The sequence below is a fragment of the Culex pipiens genome, chromosome 2, assembly GCF_016801865.2.
Source record: "Culex pipiens pallens isolate TS chromosome 2, TS_CPP_V2, whole genome shotgun sequence".
NCBI lineage: Eukaryota > Metazoa > Arthropoda > Insecta > Diptera > Culicidae > Culex > Culex pipiens.
In genome coordinates, this window is record NC_068938.1 from 149,672,918 (window position 1) to 149,684,364 (window position 11,447).

General features: G+C 37.5%; 1 protein-coding gene across 2 annotated transcripts; it reads left to right on the forward strand.

Moving 5' to 3' along the window:
• The first annotated feature begins 697 nt into the window (after nucleotides 1-697).
• Nucleotides 698-2,406, forward strand: LOC120428357 (serine protease Hayan-like). 2 transcript variants are annotated; one of them, XM_052709057.1, is made up of 4 exons: nucleotides 698-916; nucleotides 978-1,006; nucleotides 1,063-1,328; nucleotides 1,393-2,406. In XM_052709057.1, exons 1-4 carry the CDS (start codon nucleotides 739-741, stop codon nucleotides 1,835-1,837), a joined length of 918 nt encoding a protein of 305 aa, XP_052565017.1. In that variant the 5' UTR covers nucleotides 698-738; the 3' UTR covers nucleotides 1,838-2,406. The 2 variants fall into 2 exon arrangements, with proteins under 2 accessions (XP_052565017.1, XP_039449296.1); XM_039593362.2 differs by having other exon boundaries at nucleotides 1,390-2,405.
• The last annotated feature ends 9,041 nt before the right edge of the window (nucleotides 2,407-11,447 follow it).

Consider the following 11,447-nt stretch of genomic DNA (forward strand, 5'->3'; position numbering starts at 1 on the left):
TGTTTACCGTAAGAAAGTCCTATAAATCATGGTGATGTTACGATTGTAATGAGGTGTGTCTTTTTGGGGTCCAGTTTTGAGACGGAATTTTGTGTGCAGTTATGTGTCCAGCAATAAATGGTTGAATTTTATGTCATACATTTTTGAAAAACTTTGAAACCACCCACATTGAAGTTTGTGAAATTGAGAATACTAAAAGAAACTGAATAAGTTTCTCGCACTTTCGAGAAATTTTAGTTAGAAACAGTTATTTTGTCAAGCCATAATATTTTGAAAAATTAATTAAAAGCTGGTTTATCGAGCTGGGAAAAAAATTGAATTACAGCACCATACATTTTGCTGTTAGCCAAATTCAAAATGAATTATCACCTCACAGCTAAAAGGAATCCCCAAACTCTATGTACCGAAACGAACTTTCTATAACAATTTACAAACTGAACTAAGTTGAAACACCACATTCACAACATCCCACCAGAAATCAAATATGTCCATTTTACTCAATGTTCTATCATCTTCGAGCGAATCAACTTCACAAACAATTTCTAGTGAAACATATTAATCATCAAGTACCGTGATCGCAACTACTGATAGCGTTCGGTTATGCAAATCCCTTATCAATTCATCGGTCATTGACACACTCCACGACACATTGGATCGAAAATAATCTGTCTAGTCAAGTTCAGTTGATGCCCGACTGCGATGCACCGATGACCTGAATATCAATCTACAAACCTTGAAATGGCAGACGTGTACAAGATCTTGATCCTTCTGGGAGCGGTGGTGGGTAGTGTCGTTCTCGGTGAAGTTAATAATCAGTTTAGTGTCCAGAATGTCAGTAACATCGATCCTGGGAGATACCATGCGCTGGGGCTGTTCAACAATGATCATCCGAGTAGAAAGCGACTTGCTGTTAGGAGTGAGTTTCAGGGTGTTGGGCAAAGTTAAGTACGCACTAATGTTTTTAATTTTCTTTTCAGAATGCACCTCTTTCAGCTTTATATTTCCGGTAAGTAATGAGGCCTTTAAGAAAATATAAGATCTTCAAAAATACCAACGTTTCAGCTGAAGATCTTCTCCACCGAGGAGCCCTACTTCTGTCCAGCGGTTTTCATCAGTCCCGAATCGCTGCTAACGTCCGCCCTGTGTCTACGGATGCTGCAACGCCCCGATGAGCATCCCTCGAGTCACATGTTCGCGATGGTCGACCGCGAGGAGGTCTTCTACTACGAGCATGGCCGTCGTTACGTCAGCAAGATCTTCGTCCATCCCAAGTTCGAGGAGGAGCCAGCGTACTACAACGTGGCCGTCGTTAAGCTACGTAACGCAGTGTAAGTAGGACGAAACCTAACCTCAAAATTAGAGATCGTAAAAGGTTCTTTCGCCGATCAGCAGGTACGATCGCGACGCCTTGGGACGCAGCCAGGTGGCCTGTCTGTGGGCCGAGAACCGGCTGAAGAACCCGCAGGCCGTGCTCGGCGAGTGGTTCGAGTTCCAGCCGGAGCAGAATCCGTCTTTCCGGTGGCTGGACCTCCCGCTCATAACCCGCAAAGAGTGCAGCGCCGAGTTGGCCAAGCTGAAGCGACCCGTTCCGGAGCTCAACCAGGGCGTTCAGGACTTCCAGCTTTGCGTCCGCGAGTCCCGCACCAACAGCTCGCTAACCCGATTCTGCGATCCACGCTCCTCGGGACCGCTGCTGACCACGCTCGGGAGCACCGTGTACGTGGTCGGAATGCCCACGGTTCACATCGACGAGTGTGGCGTCGAGGTGGAAGTGTTCAACCGGGTGTCGCATTATCTCGATTGGATCGAAACCGTCGTCTGGCCCGGTCAGGAGTGAACGATGATGATTGAGCGATTAGGTCCCCTCCATTTAGAGAACCAAAAAAAATCTCATTGATCCGATTTTCAAAAAAGAAATGAAAAAAAGCGAACTACAATGGCACCGATCACCCTAATCATCATAAAATATTCGTAAAATCAGATCAATTTATGTCAAGCGTGTCAGTTTTCAGTGCGTTTCGCATGGAAAATTGAGTCATTTTTCAAAAAATAAATGCGTTTTTTTGTTTCTCCCTCGGGCAATATAAGATTTTCGAAAAAATAATGACGAGAAACAAGCCACCTCTCCCCCTTGTTGTCTCCCTCGAAAACATCAAACTGCGCCACGTTTCAGCAGGAAATTCAATCAATCAGCAGGGAATCCTGCAAAATTTTGCATCTTTTTGGCGTTGAATTGCGGAGTGGAGAACGTCTTCGTATTGTGTCCGCTTTTTTAATGCCTTTTATGTTCACTTTATGATGTCTTTAGGATCGATTTTCAAAGGCATCAGCCAAGTGGGAATAAGCGGGATAATGTTAGTTTAATGAGAAAGAAGTGTAAGGTCTCGTGGGATTAGAAATTGTGTTAAATGGGCTTCGTTTTTTTTTTAAATGAAAGGGAAAGTTATAATTCGGTACAGCTGGAGTGCATCTGCTTGTGGGAAGTCTTTGTTTGGTGAATTTGATAACTTTTGAAAACTAACAAAAATGTATGATAAATTATTAATGCATCCATAAATACGCTAAGAGTTCTCCGTTCTAGGATATCTAGAAACAACATTCTGATTAAAAAAAAACAAATTTATTTTCTGAGCTTTTGTAATGAACTATCCTTTTCAGTTTATACTTTTTAGAATTATTTAATCATGAATCTTTCATCGCTATATACACTGCACTGAGTTTTTGTTCGGTAATTGATAAGGCCAATCATGATTTTATTTCATACTCCCCTCTCCCCCCTTCCCCAAAAAATAGGGGGCTGAACATTAATTCTGAAAAAATACAGGATAAAAAACTTGCACAAAAGATTAGAAACTTTTAAGAAAATAATGAACAACGTTAATTTTTTAATTTTTATTTTAAGTTTGGCTGTTGCCCCAATTATTTTACAGATTTTACGGGACTACACGTTATACCATAACTCCAACACCTCAATCTAAAGTGGAATTTTCCGAGGATTCTGAATATGACAAAATTGAGTCCAAAAAGTGTCGTCTTGTTGGTCTACAGGGCAAAAGTGAACGTTGTAAATTTTTTGTTATAGAAAAAATCGTAGAACAATGAGAAAAACTGCGATTGTCCAAAAAAAAAAAATACCATAGGCTTCTAGTCCACGAAATTGCCTAACTTTTGACCTATAGGAGTATGGGTGTTGGAGGCTGTTGCAAAAACATATTAAGGTTTGAAAAAAAAAATGTTTTTTATTTGTTTAGAATAGTTGGTTAGGAATTTCGTAGTGTCATGAAATATAAACTTTAACTTCTCGTGCATATAACCCTGAAATAATGCCGAGCTTCCGTGGCCGTGAGGTTACGGGTTTCGCCTTGTAAGCGGAAGTTGATGGGTTCGATTCCTGTCTGGCTCGGCAAAGTCAGATCCCTTAAAGGAGTAAATATGCTCACTGGGAGTACTGACCGGTAGGGGATGGGTTTCGACTAGCGGCGTGCTGGGTTTCCAAATCCAGAGGTCGTGAGTTTGATTCTCGTACCGGGATGATGAATTTAATATTAATATTAATAGGCATTTTCACTTAAACCTGCCTGCATAATATGGAATGTTTTCTCTATTCCACTACAAAAATCCATTCAATTTTCTAACTCTTTGACTAAAGCGTCGCAGGTTCGAAGAAGTTACTTAAAAAATGTATATAATCAGTAATTTTGACAGCAAATATTGAAAAAAAAATCCTCAAAAATATTTGTACCCAGGATTGAACCAGGAACCTCGTGGTAAAAAGACGGAGACAACAACCGCCACGCCATCCCAAAGTTGTGAATAATGGCTGGCAAACCTCAATCAAAACAATGTCGCCTCCGGTTTACTTGGATCAACCATATGTTGAGTTGCATCCTTGGTATACAGTTTGGGTGCACCGGTGGTGTACCAAGGTGCTTTCGGTACAGTTGCTATGGTGTGACAACAAACAGCTCGGTTTGGTTTCTAGAGTGACACGAAAACCGCACCACGGCGCACCAGATCTTGGTTTTCAGTGAAGCCTGGTAAATAATAAGGCTAAGTGATTTTTCACGCTCGAAAATAGCAAATTTCACGGGGACCTCAATTTCAAAACACAAAATTTCACGCAAATTTCGCGGAACGTGAAAAATGTTAAAATAATTCTGAAAATCTCATGCTAAAATCACAGAAACTACTTTTTATGCTTCATTATATATTATTCTTCAATAAACTAAAAAAATCTTCACTAAATTTGAACGTGACACAAAAAAATCTCTCAGTTTTCAAAAAAGTTTCCACCTGGTTAATGGATGGGCTCTATTTATATTTTGAAACAAAATGTAGGGCATGCGTATTTTCATTTATTGAACTGCTTTTTTAATATTCCCTTAATAAAGCTAAAAAGTTTTCTCTAATTTGCTTCTGTTTTATCAGTTTACATTTTATTGAATTTCATATCAAAGCAAAATTTAACAATCTTGTCTAGCCAAAATGAGTAAAATAGGTTTTAATTTTCTGCGACATTTAGTCCATTCAATAACTTTTAAGGTTTTCATCTCTCTTTTCAAAAACTAAATTTAAAATCAATAGACAAAAATAATATAATGTGTAACGAAATCTAAATTTTTATTCAAAATTAGAACAGAAAACAAATAAGGTGTTTTTTTTTAACTTTCACGGGAATTATCAACCCAAATAATCAAATGTCGTTAAATTAAACAGGACTCAGAAAAAATCTGAAATGTTTTTGAAAGGTGATTTGAAAGATAAAAATATTCTTCATTTTATTTTGAATAAAACCAAGCTTGATTCTTTTAATTTTTTTAGAAATTATACCTTTCAAATAAAAAAGTAATAAATGTTAAAACACAGCGAACGAAAATATTACTAAATTTAGTTATTTTCTAAAAAAAACTTGAAAATCTGAACAATTTTTCAAATGGTTCATATAAAGCTATTCAATTGAAAAACCAATAAAATTTACTTTAAAAAGTCTTCATGGTTGAAATATTTATTATGCTCTTTTTAGAAAAAAAAATGAGAAAATTGATAAATTTCAACAATTTCACGAAATCGTCAAAATTCACTAACCCTATATTAGTAATTGAACAAGGATACTCACACGCTTAATTCTACAGTAGTTCTTAAGATTATTTTTATTCCTATTTAAATTTGATAAAATATTTTGAGAAAAATCGTTACAGTTTCACACCAACATAAAATTTCACGGGATTTCGCGGAAAAAGCCAAATTTCACGAATTTCACGCTGTCCGCGAAATCGTGAAATTTCACTAACCCTAATAATAACAAACACGTTTTGTTTGGTTGACCATTCTGTGAATTGTCCCGAAGTTTGGTTGAAAATGGTTGCCGGAGTCTCGAATTATAATTACAAATGTTCACGGTGGTCGGTCATGTACGAGTGTCAAACGCGTTCTGGTCTGAAATCCCTTTGGCCAGTTGTCACACTTACATCAATTTTCAGGGTGTCTTGGATGCACGACAAGATTGAAACTTTTTGCATATGAGGAGTCACAACAATACACGGATTTTTTTTTCTGTTTTATTGAATATTTCAGGATTAAAATCGAATTTTGGGGATCTGTGAAGGCCAAAAGGTGATGGATTGTGACAAGATAACACGACAACGACGAATTTACGTTATTTATTTATTCCAAAATGGAGATCTGGAGATTATTAATTCATTGAAAATACATTCTTTTGACGTCAGCCCTGAAACAAATGTCCTAAAAATCTCAAATAATCCCTCACCAACAACTCCGTTCCCAGCAGACCTCCAGCGGCGCTGCCGGGTTCACCACAGTTCCGCGGCCAACCGCAGAATCCTACCGCGAGCCGCGGTCCATCCCATCTTTCTCCGGCAAAACCGAGCATCATCCCCGGGATCACTTTCGCTAATTATGGGTTCTCGATGTCACCAGGTCTTGAACCAAAAAAAAAAACAAGCCTCTCAGCAAGTCTTCAACCAACCGCGGCAAGATTTGTCCCTTTTACGCTTTGTTCCAAGTGTTCGCGCTCACAGCTTCCTCCGCGGGACTGTGTTTCCTTTCCGTGGGATGTCCTGAAGGATCTCCGCGGAGAAAGAAAAAAAACTAACCAACAGCTTTGTCTCACAGTGCGGGTTCTACACCGCAGAGTGTGAGTTGTTTCCTTTTTTAGAATCGAGGATTTGCATTCATCATATTTTTCTTTATTTAAGAGTGTTTTTTTTCATCCTCGTCGAGGATTCTTAAGGAGCTCCCTTCGGGAGAAAGTTACTCTATAATTTGAGCTCGGAATCCTCGAACGAGCCGATCTTTGTTTGACAGACGCGAGATATATGTGTACAAATCGGTGAAAATTGCGTCCTATTAGCGTCCTTTTGAAGAGCGTTTCGACTTGGAAAAAAGTGGAGATTAAATTGTAGAAATATGTCCCATGAATGGGTGCACACCCCTTTTCCAGCAACAATTGAAAGTTGACAAATTTGATTATGTTTTTTGCTTGTTTCAGAAGGAAAATTCTTTTCATCTGATCCAATATCAGCAGCAGCAGCATTCCATTACGGGATTCACCTGAGGCTATTTGCGATTGATTTGCATACGAACAGGGGAAAAAGGATGCACCCAGCACATATTGGTTGGTTCGGGGACGATGGTGTCCTGTTTCCTGATCCTGATTCGATGTACAAATATAGACGACCCTGGTGCGGTGATGGGGTTAAAAGTGCAGTATCGTCGTCGGCAAAGGGATAAACGCTGAAAGATGAGGCCACGCTGTCGGTTTGATGATATTTGAGGAAAAAATCAAAATATTTGGAGATAAGTTCCGTGCTATGCTGCAGGCTCTGTTTGATGGTGATTGAAAGGGTGTTTTGACTATTTTGAGAATTATTGAATGTTGCATCAGGTAAGTCGAAAGAAACTAGAACTTCGATCACTTATTGAGAAATAATCGAAACCATTCGCACAACACCTCACAAGTCGTGGCGATCCCTATTACACAATATGGAAAGCACTCAAACCTTTTTGACACCTAGGATCCGTTCCACACCGGGATTCGTACCGACAACTTTTTGATTGCGAGACCAACCGCCGACCAGCAACTCCATCGAAGCAGGCTTTGATCTAAATTTTTGTCTGTACTCCAGGAAGATGACTCCTACACCTGGAATGAACTAATGACCTAACTTTATACCAAGGCTGGGACCGACATTTTACAACAAATTTTTAACGTCATAACGTTTTCATTATTACTCGTCTAAAATCGGGGTTGGGTCGTTTAAAATAAGAGGAAGACACAATCCGTTCTGTCAAATGGTCAACGGATTTGTGACTTTATCAAAAATTGCCCATTTTTCATCACCTTTCCACTATCGGTCATCCTTTACACGGGGCTAATCGTTGCAACATGACAGAGATTAAGATTGATTGCATCCTTGCCGGCACATCACTCCCGTGTTCCCTGGAACCGTTTGATACCTTCGGAATGGACAACGATATGACCCTTTTGCCGTGCAAAACAATGCTAATGAAGATGAGAGCGAAAAAACTCTCATCCATCATTGTCCCCGATGGTCAAGCCTGGCGGAAAAAGAGTGACCCGTTGAAGGATGCGACAACCCTTTCGCACCCCGGACATCTGCTCCGTCCGAGAATCGATTCCGTGATTTGTATGTATGTTTTACTTCCCTCATTGTTCTTCAGTTCATTTTTCATTCCTATCTCTCGCGTGATATCATCCCGTGCCACTTTGACGGCAGTTGTCAACGGTCAGTTGATTCCGGTGACCCTTTTCCCGGAGATGGATGTCCACTTTTTTTTTAGTTAATAACATCCATGTTTGTTTGTACATCTTCTTTGTCCACACTCTACAAACTGTCCAATGTCCATCCGATGAAGCCTGATGAAGATGATACGCGAAAGGTCAAAACAAAAAACGCACCGTTCCAGATCATTAATGGAGGCTTCGGGGTTCGGCTACCTGAACGGGTTAAAAGTCTGCTTCCCCGTGAATCTGCATATGGGTTGGTCTTTTCTTAGCGTGTTTTGCCTTCTGACCCCTCCTTGAGAATTACTGCCGTGAACAAGTATTGATGGGAAAGTTATGATGTTTCTTGGAAGTGTGTTTTTTTTGTTTGGTAGGAAGTCAAACAAATGTTTCAATCGCTGACCTTCTGTTGACAATTCAAATTAGGTTGAGAATATATTTGAATGCTAGATATAAAGCAAATGGATTCAAAGGGTTATTTTATATTATTTTATTTTCAAACATGTTATACAATTTTTAGCAACTAAGTTCAAAAGAATTCTAAAAACTGCCGTCTCTATTCAGATTCATACTGTAGTACCGATTCACCCCAGTTGACGGTACCTAACTCTTGCTATTCTGCAAAGATTTAACAGTTCATCATATAACTGGATTTGTCAAGAAATGAATGTTTGAAGAACTTTTAAGTTGCAGCCCACCTAAAGGTGATTTTTTTAATGTTTGATGAACATTGCATAGTGGTCCAGATCGCAAAATTAAGTGAAAAATTGATTTTCCGAAAAATGGTGAAGTTTTGGAGCAAATAGAAAGGGGTAACTTTTAGTTTGGTTGAAAATTAGGGTGGTTCACGATTTAAGTGATTTTGAAAATCTTCCTTTTCAGAAATTTGTTTATGGGATTTTATTGTCTTCTAGAAAGATGTGGGTTTGTCAATTCAAGCAACTTTGTTGAAGACACCAAAATTCTATTTCGAAATCAGTTTTACGAACGTAGCAATTCAAGGTTAGATTTTAGAGAAAAGTGATGTTCTTGGTACTTTCAGAGCTCTGAAAACAAAACAAATTTTTTTTGACGAGTCAATTTTGACCTAAGGGTCAAAAGTTACGCTCTGAAAGTGCCCGAACATCACTTTTCTCTATAAAAATTAACCCTGAATTGCTTAAAAAAAACTTACATTTTAAAGTTAAATATCTCGAAAAGTCGCCATTAAGCGCCATGTTGCATTTGACAGAGAAAATCTAGCCCTACAAATGCTGAAAAAATCTCAGGAATGTTTTCCTTTAAACTAGAGATATCTTCATTTGAAAATGTCCAATTTTTAGCGGGAAAAGTGTATGGACCACCCTAACGAAAATCAAAAATTGTCTAACTATGTGATTTTCCATGTAATTTTGCCCGCTGAACCTGAATGCCCCCAGAATTGAGCCAAAAAGCCACAATATCGCTTTTGCTCATATTTTGAGTTAATATGGTAATTTTACATAGTTCATTACAAAGTTACGCCTTTTCGAGATATTTAAGTTTTTAAATTTGTACATTTTATTATTTTAAAATCGGTGTAACTTTTGACCCTTAAGTCCAAATTGACTTGTCAAAAAATAAAAATGTTTTTTTAGAGCTTTGAAGTGCCCCGAACATCACTTTTCATTTTTAAATTGAACCCTGAATTGCTACGTTAAAAAACTGATTTTTGGAGGTTTGCTTAGATGCTTCCTCTAAAATTGGTCGTAGAAAGCGTAGATTGAGAGATAAATTTTTGGTGTCTTCGAAAAAGTTGCTTGGATTGGCAAGCCCAACAACTTTCTAAAAGACAAAAAAAAGCCCACAAATATTCCTGAAAAGTAAGATTTTCGAAAGCATCCAAATCGTAAACCACCCTAATTTTCAAAAAAAACTAAAAGTTACCCCTTTCTATTTGCAACAACTCTTCTGAAGACACCAACGCTCCAATACTTCACAATTTTTCGGAAAATCAGTTTTTCACTTAATTTTGTGACCACTACATTGATGCATTGATGAGTAGAATATATTTTGCATTCTGTCCCAAAGCATTTTTAGACTTTTTTGAAATTTGAAATTTGTATTTTGAAATTAATGATCAAATTTTGTTTCTTTTTTCTTTGAGGAAAAAGGGATACCCTTATCTCTCTTGCTTAAACATGTTTTATGGGAAGTTTTTATTCAATTCAAATTCTTAATTTAGGATCCAATGTATTTTGATACACAGAATAAAATGATGGTAACATTCTTGTGTCGAAAAAATATGTAATAATACATCAAAAACTGGTGAATTTTCATCAATTTCTGATGAATTTTCAAATGTTTACATTGTTCAGTGTTGCGATCCTCACGCGCTCACGTGCTCGTGAGCGCTCATTTTTCGCTCATTCGTGAGGAGGAGCGTTGTGCGAGCTAGCTCACGTTTGCCCGCGCTCACGTTTGCTCCGATTTTTTCCGCTCACTTTTGCTGCACGCTCGCGCTCGTATTTCGCTCACGGAGCGCTCATTTAGGAAGTATCGCTTATCATTTTACGTTTTTGAGAAAGTTTTTTTTTCAATTCTAATTGAGTTTTTTACTTAAGGCGCAGCAGGGCAGTGGAAACATTACTTAGTGAACTACTTTTTTGATATAGTAATTGGAATAGCTTTTTTCAGTAACTATGTTTTTGAATAATTGGTTTAAAGAAAATTATAATAAAAAAATAATAAAATTAACAATTCAAGATGATTTGAGTAAGTTCGATTCAATGTTATGTGCTTGGTTGATTTAAATATAATATTAAACTGATTTATGTACCTAAACAGTTTTTTGACTACCTTTTCAGAGTGCGGGTCAGAATGAGCTACTATTAAAAAAATCCTTCCGTTTAATAAATAGTTAAGTGATTGGAAACGGCTGATCATTTTAATATAGTTAGTCCTTCTCTTTCTTATTCTAGAAAACACGGTAGGATTTTCCGAATATTAGGGATGATTGTAACTCTTTTGAAGCTTATTTCTAAATTTTTAATTTATAATACACTAAATTTCAATATTTTGCTTTTTGGTGATTTTTAAAGCGTCTATTCAGGGTGTTCAATAACATACAAAAAGCAAAAATAAATTGAGTTATTGCACCTTTTTTAAAAAAATAAATAAAATCTGCCGATTCAAAAAACTTAAAAAATCATAATTTCTCAATAAATTAAATTGTTTGTGCAAATCAAGCAATACAATGTAATTGGTCAAATGTGGATTTGTAAGCAAACAGTGCATTTGTTCAGATCATTGATTTTTCCAAATCCATTTCATTACTTACTTTTGTTTGTTTGACCACTATCTTATTTGTTTTCACTGCCTGTGCTGAGATAGTTCTTAATGACTAACGCGCAGCTGCTTCAAAAAAAATCTACCTACTTTGGCTCACCAGCTCACGTGAGCGCAAAACGCTCCGGTGAGCGCGAGCGAGCACGAGCTACCTGATAAAAACTCACGCTCCAGCTGGAGCGAGCACGCCTTCCGTGAGCGCTAGCTCATTCGCAACCCTGACATTGTTACACATTTTGTAAGTAAAATTACTTAAAAAAAAAGGTAATATTCAACAACCAAATTTTCAAACTTCCAAAACTCTTTTTTTCTGTGATAGAATAGAATGATGTTGGCTTATCTATCTTTTTGTTTATTATCAACATAAAGTTGTTTC

What these genes read in the sequence shown, in the direction of transcription:
- LOC120428357 (XM_039593362.2), top strand. Translation starts at nt 739, where the DNA reads ATGGCAGACGTGTACAAGATCTTGATCCTTCTGGGAGCGGTGGTGGGT. An exon ending in AAAGCGACTTGCTGTTAGGA is followed by an intron (nt 917 to 977) that starts GTGAGTTTCAGG and finishes TTTTCTTTTCAG; the next exon opens with AATGCACCTCTTTCAGCTTT. An exon ending in GTTAAGCTACGTAACGCAGT is followed by an intron (nt 1,329 to 1,389) that starts GTAAGTAGGACG and finishes TTCGCCGATCAG; the next exon opens with CAGGTACGATCGCGACGCCT.